Raw genomic sequence first — 19,046 nt, 5'->3', positions numbered from 1 at the left:
CAGATAATTTTTTGTTTCTGAGATGTTAAGGATAACCTCCATCTGATTTGCTGGTGGCCCTGGGCAGGTTAAACGGCTGTCTGTCCTTATCCACTGGCCTCTGCCTGCCTCCTCAACTTCAGCTGCTTTTGTGGTTCAGTAATAACGTAGCTGTACAGGCTGCCTTCTGGGGTGCACCCTCCGGTAACAGTGGGGGCAGAAACAGAGGCAGCCGGTCTTGCCCCGCGGGAGAACTTCTCTGAGCCACGTGGCCCTTCCTTGCTTTGCAGGCATCTCACTCAGCAGCCTGAGCGACAACCTCTTTGTTCTTCACGTACTCCAGCAGGATAACAAGCAGAAGGTAAAGGTTTCCATTCTTGGGCAACAGTCATGACATAGCATGTTTGAGTCTGACTTGGCATCTTGGGAGGTGTGGCCATTGTGTCTACAATGGGGGGGGGGGGGTTATTTGGGGGTGGGGACCTGGCAGTGGCCTAGAGCTTCCTTCCTGTAATTCTTGGCAGTCCCGGAACCTACCTGGAAAGACCTGTTGGGCTTGCTTTTCAGGGAGACGTCGTGCTACAGAGTGATTTTGTGATCGAGACGCTGACCAAGATTGCCATCTGTGCCAACAAAGTGAACAATGTGAACATCAACCAGGGCAGGTGAGTTGCCCAGGGCAAGGGAGGAGCTTCTGGGAGCTCTTAAGCGGAGGCTCGGAATTTCTTGGCCGTGTCTATTTGCCGCTTTTACTGCCTTGCTAGGAGGCAAGAAAACCTGGTGCCCTGAGGCGTGTGAATTTTTCCGGTCATGATTTTGCATTTGGGCTCTGTAGCCTAATGAAGAGCCCAAATCGACCAGTTTAGCTCATACTTGCCCAGAGCCATGGTTGGTACAAGGACCACCAAGGAAGACCGGGGCTGCTATGCAGAGGATGGCAACGGCAAACCACCTCTGCTTACCTCTTGCCTGGAACATCTCATGGGTAGAGTCACCAGGAGTCTGTTGTGACTCGGCAGTATGTCCGTCTTCTTTTCTGAATCTTGGTTATCATAGGGCCCCGGTCACACAAGAGGTTTTGGGCTGGGAGAGGGACGGATCGGGGGCGGAGCAAACGGGCGCGATCCCACCGCAATATCTGGGAAGTGTTCCACACCCGTCCCCGATCCAGCCCTTCCGCCCAAAACGCCATGGCAAAAATAAACCACCTACCAAGGTTCTTCCGGCAAGTCCGCATCAAGGCCGGCCGTGGGATTGCCAGCGTGTCCTTCCGCCAGCGCATCCCCGGAGTGTCCTTCCGCCGGCGCATCCCTGGCTCCTGGCCGAACTGCGCATGCTCAGACATGGGCAGTTCAGCAGCCTCCCCCTCCCGACAGTGGCTTCCTCCCCGGCATCTGAGATCAACGGCGCCGTGTCTTAGGGGATCCGTGGGATCCCGCCGCGGCGTCTCTATTTTGCCTGGGTTTTTTTCTGCCGTGTGGCAGGGACCATAGTGGGTCAAAGACTGTGTTGTTAACTGAAAGTTCCAAATTCTGGCATGTAGCTCTCTCTCAGGTCTGTGATGTGGCAATGACAGCAGTAACCTAGTTTATAGGGCAACGATAAGGATGTAGATGAAGCACTTTGGGAATTGCGGGGATGGGGAAACACCCCTGGATGCATTCATCTTATCGTTCTCATCTCATCTTGCCAGTGCTGTGCTGGTTGCGCAAGGACTGTAGGCTGTGCCCGCTTGCGTAGCAGCAGCCTGCACTGCGGCGTCTTCAAAAGATTGTGAAACTTCGCTAGGGCAGAGTTAGAATGCCTTAGTTGGGGGTTGCCGTGAACACTGCTTCCTTCTCTGCAGCATAAAATTCACCGTTGGACAAGGCAAAGAAGGCATCATTGATTTCACGTCAGGATCTGAACTGCTCATAGCCAAAGCCAAGAACGGCCATCTTGCTGTGGTGAGTGCCGTATCGCTCAGAGCCTGTTTGTTATGCCGAAAGGAGGGCCACTCCACCTCATCTCAGGCCGCTTCCCATAGATTACTTCCTTCTTTTAGACAGCATGTGCTGCTCCTGTTCAGCTCCCTGGTGCACCTGTGCGGCTGACAAGACCCACCCCATTCCCCAGTCCAACACTTGCTCTTTTGGTTTGCCACAAACTTCCGTTGCCTCGTGTCTATTCTGCTGTTTGTGGAGCAGCCAAATGCTTATTCCCCCACGACCTGCAATGTGCAGCCAACACGGAGTCCTACCTAAATTCCTTTTTCCCAACTGCTGCCTTTGATACTTAGTTAAGACGTGATGATCCCAGGTTTCTGATTTTAACAGGCTTGGAGCAGAGCTCCTTGTTGGCTAGGCCCTCTCTGGAGGCAAGGGCTTTGGACTAACGGTTGAGGGCCGTGATAAAACCCACCATCTCTTGTTACCCGTGTCTCCTTCCTCAGGTGGCTCCTCGCTTGAATTCTCGATGACGAAAAGTTGCCTGTTTGCAAGGACTTCCCTCTGACTACTTCCTGTTATCTTTGGCTGGCCCTTTCCCCTGCCACCCTTTCCGGAGGAGGCACAGGGCTGCTTTACTGAAATCCTTTCATCGCTACCAAAGACCTGCATATCCAAAGAACCCACCTTTTAATCGTATCCTTGGTTTACATCCTACCAGGCAAAAGCCATCCCTCTTCCTTGTAGCACAGGTGGCCCGTGCAGCCCCATCAACTCCCGAGGCACAGCAGCGGGCGAGGGGAGAATCTGCAGAGTTGTATCAGCCAATTTAGTGAGATGCCAAACTGTATACTACAGAATACTCTATGAAGAATTTCCCCCCCTCTTTTAAGATTTTTGATGCTTTGTATGAAAATACTTAAAAGCCATAATGTATAAAGGAGTACATTTTGTAAATACGTCCACTTAGGTCATGGTAGGGGGGGGGATGTTTGCACTACAGAGATCGTTATTTTGGACCGGAAGGGCTGTGGCACTCTCGAGTCTTTGTCGCCTTTCCTAGATTCACGGGGGCTCTGCCAGCTGCAATGTCTCCATCTCCATTTCTTTTCCACACCTGAGTGGTTTGCTTGAATGGCTTGGCTGTACCTGCACTCTGGAATCCTGTCCCACTCTAGTTCAGGGTTCCCATGGACCTCATGACGCCCATGGACCTCATGACGCCCACCAGTACTTCCACTGGTGCCCGCCGAGCTTTTCAGAAAGTGGGGAGAACTACTGTAAGGCAGGGGCTTGTCATTGGCAGCCCTCATTCAAATGAAAGGGTCTTCCACAGTTGCAATAGCAGCAGCAGCCACTGAAAGACTGGGTGAACTGGTAAGCACCTGGATGTTCTTGCATTAATTTATGGTCCCAGTAGCCCCTTCGCGCGCTCCTTTTTATTCCCCTTCTGTACTGCATTTGGAAACGCGAGAGAGGTGTTGCATTTGACTCCACCCCCTGCAGCAGCCATTTTAAGCTCACTCTCCGCCTCCTGCTGCAGCTATTTGGGAGCAACGCTGAACGGCCTAAATTCCAAAGGTGCCCAACGGGCTTGGAAAGGTTGGGAACCCCTGGGCCAGTTCTGTCGAATCACCTGTCCTTTCTTAAACCCCATTCCCAGTTCACTTCAGGAAGGCCTTTTCAAAATGCCCCTCGACAAATAAGCAGGTAGTGTTTAGCTGTTGCTGGCAGAGCCCCACTTTCCGGAGTCACAAGTGCTTCAGAGAATGTGATTTTTTTTAAAGCAACATTACTGCTGCTATAACACTAATCTCCATTTTGAACAGCAGTCATTCACCAATTATTTCCCCTCTTTATTTACTAGCACTTTTATGTCAAATAGTTCTTTTGGCACACCTGACTGATGCACACCATGTTGACTGATCCAGAGGTTTTGCCTTCTTAATAATCTACCTGCGCTTGATTCATTCTAACTTTTTAATAGGACAAAATTTAGCCGGAGAGCAATGAAGTTCTGTTGCCACGTCCCAATAAGACGACCGAGGGCTGTAATTTTTGTTCAGCTTCCCCCCCCCCGCCCCCCCCCCCCCCCCCCCCCGCCATGTTTATCCATCCTTCGTGGGGGGGAGGAACAACTTTGGTACAAAAACCCAGAAACAAGCTTCTTCTGCGGTCCCACCTGTAAAAGGTTTCTTTAAGGCAGGCTGAGTTGCGTTACCGGTTAGAACGCTTGTGCATGATGTATCATTTTTGTTTCTCTGCTGAAGCCCCTAACTGGTGCCAGTGGTCTCCAAAGGCCCAGTGGGTTTTCTTTTCCTGTTTGGGGATAAATGCTGTTTATGTTGTCATGTACATAAGATATAATGCTCTATGCACTGTGCTAGGTAAATCAAGATTATACTTGCCAAATAAATTTTTACTAAAATTTTGTTGGTGTTACAGCAACTGATTTAAAGTATCCTTGCTTTAATTGACACATTCCGTTCATTTTTAAAGGAAACCATATTGACGATCATGTGTGTCTTTGGACACACTCGAATGCCACCCTCTGCTCAAGTCAGACGCCACTGAAATAGTCCTGTGTTCCACCCTTCCCATGGGCACAAGAAGTTGGTCTAACACAAAAGCTTCACATTTGGAAGGAATGCAAGGGAAACTAGGAATTCTGCTCAACTCTCCATGTGCACAGATCCTCTGAGACCCTGCATTTCTTAGTCCTACTATTACACTTGTTCTTTGCTTTTAAGTCAAAAGGGGCAACCCTCTATAATTCTTTTTTGTTTGCAAGACTTTATAAACAAATATTAGCTAAGAGAGATATGAGCAGAAATCAGATGCTCATTTTGCAGAAGAGCTTATTTGGTCACCTATGAAAAGAATATATGCAATGCTGTATGTTATGGTTGGCATTCCCTAATTAAATTAGAGGTGCATCAAATCAGATGAAGCGATCACAAGAAAAAGGTTTCTACATATGATGAGGGAGTGAAACCATCTCACATGCGATTTCAAAAATGACTGCTGATGAGGAACAAGGTTCTTAGCTGCTTGTATTTTAGTCCCAGCAAGACCCACCCATGTTTACTGGATTTGTTGAGCAGGTGCCCGTCTGAAGCAGCCTTCCCACTCTTGACTAACTGTAGGGACTGGCTGAGAAAGCGACTGCAGAGAAGACACAGCTTCCTTGTCGTCACTCTTGCATGGTCGCTCATGTCCTTCTGTGGCTGCCCTTCTCATGCCACAAAGCATGCCAGTTACGGGAATAGTCAGCACTAGAGATGTGAAGCCCCGGGAAAAAAAAACGGAAAAATTTGGGGGAAACCCCCGTTTTTTTCCTGAAGCCTTTTTTGGTTTTTTTCCAAAAAATTGGAAAAAGAAAAAAAATGCTTATGGAACGTTTTGTTTTAACATGATGAATAAAATATTTTAAGACAAGGTATCAGATTGATCTAATTTATGTGCACTGAAGACAAGCAAGTCCTAGGTTACAAATTGACCTCTCCAATGCAAGAACAAGATGCAGTTCTTCCTTTAGGAGGTGCGATTGTCAGAAGAAAATAAAAAGGTTTCAGTTTTGTTTTTGCATGTGGGTGGGTATTCTGTCTGTAATGTTTGGATACACTATATTTTTAATATGCTAGTTGTGATAATTTCATGCCAAGTAAAATGTCTATAGTCATATTTTATGTTCCTAAAGTAACAGAATGACTTTCAATCTAGAAAAGACAAAAGAAATGCTAATGTAGCATTTTTTCAATTTTTCCTAAAATTTCCGTTTCTCCCCGAAAAAAACTGGGGGGAAAAACGGTTTTTTTCCCCCAAGCTTCAAAATTTCCGGAAATTTTACATCTCTAGTCAGCACATGTTGGTTCAGTGGTTGGATCGGGTCCTGGGAGACCCAAGCTGAAATCCCTATGTGACTCGGGGGTGTGTGTGTGTGTGTGTGTCTACTGAGTACTCCTCCCCCAAGCTTCTTGTTTTTCTGGTGCCAGAATGACCATAGCAAATCTTTAGACCACCCTATTACTTCATAACAATATGAGCTGCCTGCATCGCTACCTCTGGGATGTCCATCAGAAAGGGCAATGCAGCACAAAGTGGCTCCCGAGAAGCATTTCCCTCTTCTCCAGGGGAGCAAGGATACTGATGGCGCTACCAATTACAGCCTCATTCTCACAAACAGCAGATGAGTGTTAACCTGTTGTCACTGTAACACCCACCCACCCCCAGGAGGATGGGGAAAGCATGTCAGGAAAGCACATCACCTGTGCAATGGTAGCACCTTTATCTTGTTTCTTAGGCCCTGGGGATTTCTTTAGAGGGGAACATCCTAGTACGTTATAGCCTGGCTGCGGGTTTCCCACTTCCATGCATTCCAAGGATGATGCCTGATACAAACTGAACTTCTCAGGTGATTGTTTCAGGGGACATGAATGGGTTTAAAAAATCCACTGGGAATCAAGGCAAGGGTTAAATTAAATTAAATAGACAAAAAACAGCCACAACTAGCACAAAATAAATTCTCAAGAAAACCGCTCCAATGTTGTCTTATTCATCTAGCAGGCAAACGAGCAATAAAAATGAAAAGGGAATGGATGCTGATCACATGGCCAGATGACACAGCATTTCCCTGGAAATTCTTTTGGCACGCCACTAACCAAGGTCTTTCTCCTCTCGTGTGTGTCAAGTGCCATCGAGTCTCAGCCAACTTATGCTGATCCTCTTAAGGTTTTCAAGGCAAGAGATGTTCAGAGGTGCTTTGCCATTGCCTCCATAGCGACCCTGGGATTCCTTGATGGGTCTCCCATCCAAATACTAGCCAGGGCTGGCCCTGCTTAGCTTCTGAGATCCAGGTCAGGGCCTTTCAGCTCTTTTTGTTGTTGTTCAGTCGCACAGTCGAGTCCGACTCTTCGCGACCCCATGGACCACATCACGCCAGGCCCTCCTGTCTTTCGCCTTGCTCCAGAGTTTGCTTAATTTCATGTTCGTTGCGCCGATAACACTGTCTGACCATCTCATCCTTTCTTCTTTAACCTTCAATCTTTCCCAGCATCAGGGTCTTCTCCAGCTGGAAGAAGGCAAAGGCTGGGGAGTGTCAATTCTTCCTGAGCCTAACCCTACCCCCCCCTCCATTGTGAGGGAGATTTCCCCCCACAATCTGAGCGTGTTTCAATCAAGGCAAGTTGTCCATTCCATCCCTTCAGGCCAGAGATGTCAAAAATTATCAGAAATTCATTTTGCGTCACTGAAAGAAGCTGAATGGCAGTATTCTCAAAGCCGTATTATTTATTCTCCCACTCTACCAAATCAACACTGTGACTATTCAGGTGGAAGGCAGAGAGATACTACCATCTTCTTTTTGCTCAACGAATTGGAAGCCATTTGAAAGCGAGTGCATTGCTTGTGTATATATGCTCCTTGTTCCGCACTGTCACCTCTGGAAAAGAGAGATTGCAGGTTTTCGTGTTGTTCTAGGTAACGCTGACTGCAGGGCAAGTAACCTGTTTCTAAGCCCAAGTAATAAAAATGCCCCAACTGTTGACATTTCCATTTTTAATTTTTTTTTATTTTTCCAACTGCACTAAGATATACTTATTTGCTTCACCTGTGACACCACAAATATTTGAAATTATTTCTTGAAAAACGAAGTTTAAAATCTCATAAATATAACCAAACAGTACAATTCTGTGTGTGGTTTAGATAATGCATGTTATGTTGATGTAGCAGAAGTTTCAGGGGTCCCCCCCCCCCAAGAAAAAAAAATGTATGGGAAATGTTTCACTCTCAAACCGCTTCTTATTGAACCTGTGCTGTGACATCCTCCGAGTGAGGAAGCAGCAGCTATTTCCTATTCTGTGCCTACGGGAACGGACCCTGGCACAAAAGCGGAGTGTGGGAAATAATACATTTGTTTGGGGGGGACAGATACCCACACACTGACAGCCATCTGAAATGCAACAGTGTCACATAAAATAGCTAAGAGGGGTCCTCAGAAACAAGTATGATTCCAGCTAAAGACAAGGAGAGGGGACAGTGCAGTAAAGTTAAAAGCAAGCAGTCTTAAAACAAGTTCAGCAACCTGGCTAGATGGTGACATGTTTGCCATGAAGGGGAGGAAAGGGCTATTAACGCTCACGCCTGCAGGGCTCAGTAGCCTGGGAGTGCAGCTGCCGCTTCCGGGTGGGCATCTGTCACCATGGCACGGGGGGGGAAACACCGAGGAACCAGGGCACCCATTTCGTGCTGGCACTTCTGACAGCAGCCTCCCCCTCCCCCCTGAAAATGCAATGTTGGGGTCTTGCCCTGCCGCTACCTCCCATCCGACTCGGAGCTCTTGCAAATCTGGACCTGGACCTGAGAGCTGTATCAGGCCGCTTTGCTGCTGCGTGTATCATTTGGAATTCGAGCAACCTGTGCCCAAAGGGGTCACTCACACTCCGTTTCCCTGCCTGACATCACCATCCTCTCCTTTCGGTAAACAGCAGGGACTTTGTTCTCAACTATTCCACAAGGGACAAGAGAAACAAGCTACGGTGGGCTAAAGGGAGAACCCTTCTCCCGCTGGTAAGCCACACAGCTCTGCGAACGACAAGCGGCTGGCTTCAGAGCACGTGGCCCCCATTTTATCTGCATACTCGGGAGGGGTCAAGAACTAGCAGTGGCTTGTTAAACCAGAGGCAAGCTCCATGTCCAGCCCTTACAGTGGAGGCGAGCCAGTTGAGGATGGTGCCGTGAGGCTCAGGAAAAGTTTTGCCAGGCAAAGACTGGGGAGGGCATCTTCTTTACAAAATGCAGCCTGGAAACACCGAATGCATTGAGCTGCCAAGAGACAGCAACCGGACCGTCCAGTACTGACCCAAATAACCACAGCATCTCAAAGAGGGAGGCAATGTTGGAGGCATCTCCCCCAAAGAAAAGGGTTACCAAACACATAGGAGCCTAACGCACACAAGCCTGCCCCCCAGATCCCAGGAAGAGAGGAAGAGCTGTTCCAAAGCCCTCCTAGCCAAGAGCTCTCTTCACTAGAAGATGCTCACACAGCACCTGGTGCAGGAGCTCTTCCACTCAGCCACAGCCTCTCCCCCTGGTTTGACCCAGATGGACATTAAGGGGGCTGCTAGCCCTGCCTGCTGATGGCCAGCAGCGGAAGCCTTTTCCCAGTTCAGAAGAGAGTCGGAGGTGCACGATCTTTACACAGCATTTTATTTATCCAACACTCTCGCTGCTCAGTTCAAGGGGAAAGCCCAGAGGAAACTTAAAGGCAAGGAGATAGTTCAGACAAGGTGGACGGTGCGAAGAATTACCAGGAAAGAAGACTGAAGCGACACAAGAAAACACTTTGGGGGGGGGGGTGTTGTTAAGTAGGATTTTCCCCACAATCCCTGCAGTGTTTTGCCAGCACACGGCTAAAAGGGACCAAACACTGCTTACAGCTGAGAACGTTTAAAGAAAGAGTTGGTAGAAATCAGAGAGGGTGGTTTTCAAGGGTGTGATCTAGCTCAACCTGAATGCAAGCTCCAATGAGCAGTCTTCTGGGTATGCCTCTCTGCATTACTGGAACTTCCTTGGGTTGAAACATTTAAGCAGACGAGCCGCCTGAGATGGGTCCAGTGCCCAAGTTTGTGCGTGACATACAGCTACTCATTTAGATCTGCACAGTCTCGTTTGGGACATTCTAACTAAGTTCCTGGCAACGGCTCTCCCTGAAATCTCTCTCTTTCTTTCCCCCCCTGCTCCCTGTTCTACCTGCATCTCTGGCTAAAACAGCTACCCGGGAAAAGTAGCGGTAGTATTTGGCATCATTTTAATTTAGGGTTGTTTTATTTAAGTTTAATGTTAATTCCATGCTGTGTTTCAGTAAGAACAATACAGATCCTGTATCTGTGGCTCCAGTCAGATATCCAGTAGTACAAATTAGCTTCAAGTTACACATACTGAACAAAAGAGGTTGAGCTAGCGAAGGGGGGGGGGGTAGGGGAGAGAAAAATATTGAACACACATGCAGGCTTTTTTTTTTTTTTTTAAACGTCAACTTCAATGCTAACCTGCTTGGAGGGAAAATGAGAAGGCAAGAATGAGCAGCCACGGATTGCTGAACTGCTACCAGCACTGTCTGTTGCAGCGAGATCTCAGCACAGTTTGGTTTTTTCCCGTTTGTCTGTTTGTTGGTGTTGTTCTCTTTTACAGCAAAACCATTACAAAGAACTGTTTCAATGCAACCTGTAACTTCAAGCAAAACGCCCAATTAATTTTAAACACTGGTATAAAATTGTTTAAACAATTATAAAAAAAAAAGGAGAGAAAAAAATTGCCACCATGTGCACCCTTTACACAGTGCAACGAGCCTCCTCTAGGATTTCTAACGGCTTCCAGATGTCACCTTTGACCCCTGACAGAAGACCACAGTGACACAAGGAAGAAAAAAAAAGCCTCTATGCAGCCAGTCCCGGTTAGTGTCTTAAGGAAACTGAACACTGGCACCAGTCAAATCCACAGACATTCACTCTTGCCTTTAAAGAAATTTTCAATTGTGTAAAAAAAAAATTAAACCAACAGGGCAGGAACCTAAATTCTGGGAGCCACCGCAAACAATCGATTGGATGGGCTCCCAGTGACACTGAGGGGCTGGGGAGGGTGGGGGGAGGAAGAGTTGAGAGGGGACAGAGATGGGGGGGGTCTCTTATTGGCCTTTATGTCTCACTGGTTCTCATCTTCCACATCCTGCAGCGCTTCTTTACTCTGTTCTTCACCTGGAAAGGAGAAAAAAAAATAACAATGTCAAGTCAGTCCGAGGCTTGTGTGAGAAGATAAACGGAGAAAGAATGTGTTAGCAGCCATGCCTGTACAAAATAAAATACAACAAACAAAACAAAAAAACTAGCTCCCAATCCATGGAATACTTTTTATTAATAACCATCCCAGTAAGCTTTCCAGTTGCTCCTAATAAAAGGCACTGTGTGGATTGTGGGTAAGCTCTGCTTTTCTGCTGGTTCTTGGGATCTTCCAGAGAACTCAGCCTGCCACAAATGAGGACAGGGCATTCGGCACTGGAGTAACTGATATGTGGACAAGGAAATGACCCCATGGGAATGCAAAGACTGGTCAAGGGAAGAATACAAGGTACAAAGCCCCAGTTTTTATGTCTGGGAAAAACTTGCCAGCCACCAAAGTTAAGTTTCACCTCACTTCCATCATCAAGAGAAACCACTTTCATGTTTTTCAAAATCAACCCTCTTGCAGTGAGAAAAAAAAACACAGTTTCGGTGTCTTGGAAGCAATACGGTGTTAGTCAAGCCTGCAAACCTGCAACTTTGCAAGCAAGCCCCACACATGGGAGGGCAGCCAAGGAGCCCTGGGCCCAAGGACATGTACAGTTATTGTCATCCTCACGCGCTTCCTATTAATTTGGAGTCACCTGACCAGACTGGAGCATGCAATGAAAAAAACCCCCAGCTTATTCTACTGTGCTCTGTCACAGACAAGTCATGCCTGGCTAAACACACACGCATACACACACACTCTTGCCATACACACACACGGTTCCCTAATATCAGTGAACACACATCAAATGTTGCTTGAGACAAGCCCACGTCATGCAGAAGTACTGCATTTGGCACTCCAAGGCAGTCCTCTCAACAGTTACGAGGAGCTTGTCTCTGCAGAGAATATGACCGTCAGGACTGGAGCCAATGAAAGGGCAAGCCCAGGAGAAATCAACAAACTGGAATTTAATGTTTACAGTTAGAGAATGAACAGAAAAATCCAAGCATGCTCTGCTGTCCTATCACCAGAGTACCAGGTGAACCGCCAAGCATTTCAGAATGCCTATCAAGTCCATAGCAGCCAGAATAACCCAGGTTAGATCCAGCTCATCAGAGATTTGAAATGAAGCATGGCTGGCCATGGTTAGTACTTGGATGGGAGACCACCAAGGAAGATCAAGGTTGCTACGCAGAGGCAGGCAATGGCAAACCACCTCTTCTCATCTCTTGCCTTGAAAACTCCATGAGGGGTTGGTGTAAGTCAGCTGCAACTTGACAACACTTAAAATTAAATATCCAGTCCTTTGGAGGGGGGTTGTTGCCATCAAATTGCAGCCAACTTATGGCGACCCTGTATGGTTTTCAAGGCAAGAGACACTGAGAGGTGGTTTGCCACTGCCTGCCTCTGTGTAGTGGCTCAAGAATGATGGTCAGTCACAGAACAGACCGCAAAAAGAAGAAACTGTGAGGTAACTGCGCTAGAAAATATTTCAATAAACAATCACAAAATTTATACAAAAATGTGTACAAAAATCATATAAAATGCACAAGGCAGTTGAAAATGGTGTGACGATGGTCTCCAGAATGTTCTATCGTTTCGATACCATTCTTCTTCCAAAAGTGGATGAAAGCAGCGACTCTTGGTCTGTCATTTCAACAAGAAGGTATCAAAAATTTCATTAATATTCACCGATGTCTCATAACTTAGTTGCAAGAAATTCTCTGAAAGAATGTTCAAGGCATTATACAAGCACTTTGCCCTAGGAACATTCTTTCAGAGAATTTCTTGCAACTAAGTTATGAGACATCGGTGAATATTAATGACATTTTTGATACCTACTTGTTGAAATGACAGACCAAGAGTCGCTGCTTTCATCCACTTTCGGAAGAAGAATAGTATCGAAATGATAGAACATTCCGGAGACCATCGTCACACCATTTTCAACTGCCTTGTGCATTTATATGATTTTTGTACACATTTTTGTATAAATTTTGTGATTGTTTATTGAAATATTTTCTAGCGCAGTTACCTCACAGTTGCCTCTGTGTAGTGACAGTAGTCTTCCTTGGTGGTCTTCCATCCAAATACTGACCAGGGCTGACCCTGCTTAGCTTCTGAGATCTGATGAGGTTGTGCTACCCTGGGCCATCCAGGCTACTGGCCTTGAATTACAATGAGGCTGGAGGGGGAAGAAGAGAGTGCACTCAACCCCAGAATAGATCCAAGACACAAGCGGGATTAGTGAGAGACGAAAACTGAGATGTTCACAGAGTCATCGTGAAGACTTACAAAGTAGGATTTAGAAAATGAACAGGTGAAATCCTTTAGGAATCTACACAACAGAAAAGGGGAAAAACCAGGAATTACAGAGAAGATACAAACATAACAAATGAAGAACACGAGTTCAGTATTTTGAGCAGCGTGAAATTGGGGGGGGGGATCCAGTTCCGCTTCTGCAGGCATCAGGTGGCGAACAGACCAGGAAACGGGAAGCTAAGAGGTATGCATATCTGAGACCACCTCAGCCATTTCACACACACTAGAAATACTGTCAAAAGAAACTACTTTTCCAGTAACCTGGAGATGGAACACACACACCAAACCTCCTAGGGAATTTGCAATTATGTACTAGTCCGCTGTCTTTTCTAAGAAGGAGCAATTAGGGTGACGATTAATCCTGACACATTACTTCTGGAAACATTATCTTGTGGAAAGTATGGCCAGGCTTCCAACGCTTCATGTCTAGGCCACATTCTTAGTGTGGAACTAATGATGCACAAGACAAGCCACTGGCGGGATATGGCAACCTGACCACACATTATTTAGTCTCTGGATGGTATAAGGGGCAACAAAGACTTCCAACTACTTGCAGGCTATGGCTGAGAAAGCAAACGCAGACAGGTTGATTATCTCTACAGAAACAAGACTCCCTGTTAGCTTTGCAGCAGGGAACTTCCAAAAGAGGGCACAATTAATCCTCACACGGCGCTGTCCTCATTCTGCAATCTAGCCAGAAACTCTAACGTCAAGATTAAGCAGAAGCATCAACTGGTTACTCACCATCACCCTGCATGTCTGAAGTCCATAGTGTCAGATTATCACGTAACAACTGCATGATAAGTGTAGAATCCTTATAGCTTTCTTCACTCAGTGTATCCAGTTCTGCGATAGCATCATCAAAAGCTGCTTTTGCCAACCTGCAATAAACGCACTGCATGATTACAGTGGCAAAACACCCCGGATCACCAGAATCTGGGTGGAGAGGGCAACACCTTGAGGGAGGTCGAACTGGGGCCTGCACCCAGCCCTGGAAGAGACTATCTGCTGCGAGCGTCTCATAGTGGCCCAGGATGAACACTTCTTCCTCTTGCCACAGCAATGAAGGAAGAGACTAGGGACTGTCCCATTGGTGAGGAGCTATGGTGGTTAGGAACTGGTCACACGGGGGGGCGGGGGGCGGACATTTTGTGTCTGGGTCCTTTAGCTGGCATGGATAATTGTAATACCCAAGCAGTGTGTGTGTTCAGTTATTGTGAGTGAGAGAAGAAGCAATGGGGACACGAGAGTTTGCTCCGAGTCCAAATCTAAGGGGATAATGGGTAGGATATTTCCTACTAACCCTCAATCAACCTGCTTGTGCAGAGATTAGTTCCTTCCAGAAGGGTCCAATGCAACAAAAGGAAAGCACTGGTTGCAGGTAAGGTGAACAGGTCATGTGACTGCTTGAGCAACAGTTACGGGTAAGCAACCTGTTCGTACTTTGTGGGCTTGATACAGATTAGCACAGACTAGAAAGCTAGACCTGGAAGCACGTATGGATGCAGGTTCGGGAGAAGAGAGCGAGAGTGCAACGCTATACCCTGCTGTCGCTCGAAAAGCAGTTCAAAGGTGTGCTGCATCACAAAGGGAGAAGGCTGTACCTGGGCAGCCCCTCTGAACAGGGATCCCTTCTGCTGAAAGCAACTGTGGCCACAGACCTGTTTTGTAAATCTATGGCCTTTGTACTTAACAGACTAAAGCCAAAAATTTAACTCTGGGAGGTGGGCAAGAGCTGGTGCTAAGAAACACAGATACCTTACCATGTAGGTAAGATAGTTTGCCACATTCAATTAGAGATCTGAGAAGTAGAACTTTGTCATCCAGTGCCTGTTAGGGATGTGCATTCGGTTCATCCAATTTTATTGCATTGCTTTTATAACTTTGTAACTTGACTTGAGTTTCAATGAGAAAGATGACAAATGAAATAAAGATCGTTAGGCATTTAAATGTGGACATCACAGTGACCTGGGAGTTGGACAGTCCTTGCATGCATGAGTGGAAGAGGGAAGGGAGCACACAAGCCCAAAAGTTTGAGGCTCAGTCACACTAACAGATGGGTATTTGTTCCGCAGTTTCCTGACTGGATTGATGTATTATTATTCTGAGGAGCTGTAAGAACTCTTGAACTATGGAAAGGTGAGAAAGATATTGCTAGACAAATAAACGGCATAGTGGCAAATGAGGTTTTTATGCAAGTGTGAAGTGATGCACGCTGGGGCCACAGAACCTAACTCCACGTGGGTCTGAACTGGTGGCTTGGGAAGACATTTTGGGTTGTAGGCAGGGCTCTTTTTGTAGCAGGAACTCCTTTACATATTAGGTGACACACATTCCTAATGTAGCCAGTCCTCCAAGAGCTGACAGACCTCTTCTTACAGGGGCTACTGTAAGCTCTTGGAGGATTGGCTACCTTAGAGGTATGTCGCCTAATATGCAAAGGAGTTCCTGCTACAAAAAGAGCCCTGGACTAAGACAATACTTCAAAAGCTCTTTGCTCATTCTTTGCAGCCCCGACTTTGGGTGCCTCTCCCATCTAGTTGGGTGGCTGCATGAGAGAGGGCCTTCTCAGCTGTGATGCCAAAACCCTGAAACTCCCTCCCCAGGGAAATTTCATCTGTCTCCCTCAGTCTTCGTCTTCCACCAGAGGATGAGGACATTTTTGTTTTGGCATTCACTCACTGGCCCTCCTCCCCTTTTGTATGTTTAATTGTTTAAAATACTTAATATATTTGTATTTTAAATGTTGTTTTAAATTTTGACATGTTTTAATTCTTGCTGCCTTGGGAACCTGGAATTGGGTAGAAAGTTGGCATGGACATGTTTTAAATAAATAAATAATGAAAAGGGCAAATTCTGTGCTAGAGACAATTGAGAGACAAAAAACAAGTCAGTTTCATAATGCAGTTGTACAGATCAATAGCTGACCACATTTAGACACTGTGTAGAGTTCTGGTCGCCCATCTCAAAAGGGCTATGCAGAGCTAGAGAATGTGCAGGAAAGGGCAATACAAATGACTAAGTACCTTCCCTACTTGGAAAGGCTAAGGCTTTTTAGTTTAGAGACAAACAATGTGGTAAGAGGGGAGGTTATGGACTCTGCGGACAAAACTTCTTCCTACTCTAGAACCCCATGAGACTGGTGGGCAAGAGATTCAGATAGACATGCAATGCATAATTCACTTGTGGCTTTTATTGCCACAGTATGTAGCAGTGGACATTACCCATAACAAGCAAATGCCTGGAGGCACTATACCAGAAAGCCTCCGGGGGGCGGGGAGAGCAAGAGGGAGGAGTTTGACCCATGTGCTGTGGGCATTCTTGGCATCTGGTTGGCCATTGAGCAAAACAGGAGGCTGGACTATTTGTTCCCAAGTTCAGTTTGGGGTGCTGGTTATAACCTTTGAAGCTCTTCACGACCTAGGACCAGTGTTCCCTCTAAGCTGAGTTAGTGTGAACCAGCTCACAGTTTTTTAGCCTCCGGCTCACACATTTTTGTCTCAGCTCACGAGAGATGGCTCCAGAGCAAACTGATTTATGCAGTAGCCCAATCGCTCGCTCACAGCTTTAATGCCAGGAGCTCACAAAGTAGAATTTTTGCTCACAGGACTCCACAGCTTAGAGGGAACATTGCCTAGGACACACATATCTGAAGGAAGCCTCTCCCCATGTATCTCCCTGAACCGACTGCAGTCTTCTAGTTGCCATTTTATAGCTGTTGCCCTGCTTAAGGTGGCCCACTTGGGCATCTACTAGAGTCTGCTCCTTCTCTATTGTGGCTCCCACCTTGTGGAGTGGGATCTACAAGGTGAAGGGGCCATCATCCTTAGAAGTCTTCAGGAGACACTGTAAGACACTTTTATCTGCAAGGGCTTCTAATGGAGGCATTCCCTAGGGGAGAGGGGTCTTGCTGCATTGTGTATGGTTTTAAACTTGGAACTGTGATTTGCTGTGAGGCAAGGTACAAATATTAAGCAACTAAAGACCAAGTTTATCACTCATGAATAAGAGCACAGATGTAGGTAGATGGAAGTTTCAGAGCCCTAATGCTGAGTGAAGGCCTTAAAAGAGAAACAAATCAATAGCACTAGAGTGCTAAGCTTTCCATTATTCATGGGAAAGGGAGGAAAGATGCCACTCGGGTAGCTAGTGAAGCACTGGCAAACCTACCCACCCCGCCACGTACTCTCCCGCATTCGGAGGACTCACCTGCAGGCACGGTCAGGAGAATTAAGAATTTCATAGTAGAAAACAGAGAAGTTGAGGGCGAGACCTAGGCGGATAGGATGTGTTGGAGGAAGTTCTGTCATTGCGATATCACTAGCAGCTTTATAAGCCACCAGGCTGTTCTCAGCAGCTTCCTTTCTGTCATTTCCTGTGGCAAACTCAGCAAGATACCTGTGGTAGTCCCCTTTCCTGTGGAGGGGAGCGGGCAGAAAAAGGGACTGAAACACTGCTTCGGCTGGCGACTACTTCCGATACAAATATATTATTACCCCAACAGAGACCAGGATCTACATTAATAAAGACATGACTGCCTTCTATCAGGTAAGAGGGACTTTGGTTAATAAGACCTGATGCCGGCTCTGGGAACTACCAGAAAACCTACTTCGTGACTGAGCAAAACGTCTTTTTCTCTTTGCTACCTCCTATAAGCACAGACACAGGAGGTGGTAGCGCTCGAGAAACAACAGTCTGCAGCAGACACATGCTCGAGGGAGATGGGCTCCGTTTCACCCCAGTGAGTCTTCCGAGATCACCTCCCGGACCTTGCTAGGCACCCTCCCCCCCCTTGCTATATATGACAAATTTTGGTAAAATACGTAAGAATTAATCACAAATGTTTTGAAAGGGAACATCTCCTACCTCAAACACAGAAATCAGGAACGACAGACAGTTTTCAAGTTGCAATGTGACCTTTTCACATTGAAGTCTCTCTTAAACTATTAAAATCAACGTCTGAACCCTGATTTTTCTCATGGAATGGTTTTAGATTCTATTTGTCAAGTACACTATACGTACATTTCAGTGTATACAACCTACTCTGAACTATGTCTTTTGCCAAAAAATAATAACAAACTTTGCATTCAGATGCATTTTGAGCCCTGTGGTGTCACAGTTGATCCCTGTGGTGTCACAGTTAAGAACACTGAACTGAGTGTTGGATTGGGGGGGGGGGGGAAGACCTGAGTTCAAATCCCTATTTTGCAATGAAGTTTACTGTATGACCCCTCTGGCCAGTCATTCTCTCTCAGCTTAACCTAAACTGGAGGCTGGAGGACAGTGTATGCTACCTTGAGCATCCCTGGAGAAAAGGTGGGATAGAAATGCACAAGATAAATAAGTTTGATGTATATAGTTTAAAATTAAAGTTGCATGACAGATTTACACTGAGGCCACTTTTGTTTAGATCAATATACAAATAGAGCTATCTGACAATTATACAGAAGGGTAATATGCCAAATGTCTAATTGCTTTAAGGAGTTAAAGACAGAATTCTAAGACTGCATGTTATTTCAGGTACACAGAAGAGTTCCAATATTTCTGTAATAACACCAGGCAACGATTAAAGCACTGGACTTATGACGACGATTTCCTTTCACTGGTGGACTGGGGGGGTATCCCTGTACAGTTTACTCCTGCCACTCCACTTCACATATAAGCCTGTGCTGAAGATCTCATGTAGTCCTCCTGCTTCGAGGAGAGATGGATCCCCAAGCATGTCTTGCATCAGCACAGAAGAAACTGAACAGCCCTTGTACTTAATCAAGTAGCACGTACAAGTGACAGACTCCACTATAGCTTCCTCTATTGCCTTTGTTTACAACTCATACTTTAGGTCCTGGTTCCTCAACAGACTCTTGGTCACGACCTGGGTGGAAAGTGACCTCCTCAAATCAAGTGATGAGGTCAAATGCTTATGATAAGCCCAGTGTTGCATTTCCCATCATTGGAGGAGGATATCCTTGGAAGTGATGTTGGAAAGCTGTGTTATCCTGGGAAGGAAAGGTCCAAGGAGCTTAATGGGGAAGAACCTGCTGGAGCATCCTTCTGCTGAAT

The 19,046-nt window shown here is 46.3% G+C and overlaps 2 protein-coding genes across 3 annotated transcripts in view; one reads left to right on the top strand and one right to left on the bottom strand.

The window, feature by feature from the left end:
• The window catches only part of MYO1C (myosin IC), a 71,644-nt gene extending 67,682 nt beyond the window's left edge, over nt 1–3,962 (top strand). Inside the window, exons 29-32 of the mRNA XM_015421904.1 lie at nt 270–340; nt 547–644; nt 1,826–1,925; nt 2,411–3,962. Of these exons, the coding sequence (XP_015277390.1) occupies nt 270–340; nt 547–644; nt 1,826–1,925; nt 2,411–2,437 (296 nt within the window). The 3' untranslated portion in view covers nt 2,438–3,962. The remainder of the gene's footprint in view (nt 1–269; nt 341–546; nt 645–1,825; nt 1,926–2,410) is intronic.
• Nucleotides 3,963–9,087: 5,125 nt separating this feature from the next.
• YWHAE (tyrosine 3-monooxygenase/tryptophan 5-monooxygenase activation protein, epsilon) overlaps nt 9,088–19,046 on the bottom strand; it is a 29,985-nt gene continuing 20,026 nt past the window's right edge. The window contains exons 4-7 of one of the 2 annotated variants that reach the window (XM_015421900.1): nt 17,196–17,402; nt 13,731–13,867; nt 12,960–13,002; nt 9,088–10,657 (exon numbers count right to left, since the gene is read on the bottom strand). In XM_015421900.1, the coding sequence (XP_015277386.1) occupies nt 12,995–13,002; nt 13,731–13,867; nt 17,196–17,402 (352 nt within the window). In that variant the 3' untranslated portion in view covers nt 9,088–10,657; nt 12,960–12,994. The remainder of the gene's footprint in view (nt 10,658–12,959; nt 13,003–13,730; nt 13,868–17,195; nt 17,403–19,046) is intronic. The other variant, XM_015421899.1, reaches the window with a different exon arrangement.

The sequence above is a fragment of the Gekko japonicus genome, unplaced genomic scaffold, assembly GCF_001447785.1.
Source record: "Gekko japonicus isolate JY-2015 unplaced genomic scaffold, Gekko_japonicus_V1.1 scaffold21, whole genome shotgun sequence".
Lineage (NCBI taxonomy): Eukaryota > Metazoa > Chordata > Lepidosauria > Squamata > Gekkonidae > Gekko > Gekko japonicus.
This window is presented reverse-complemented; position numbering and strand designations above follow the sequence as displayed.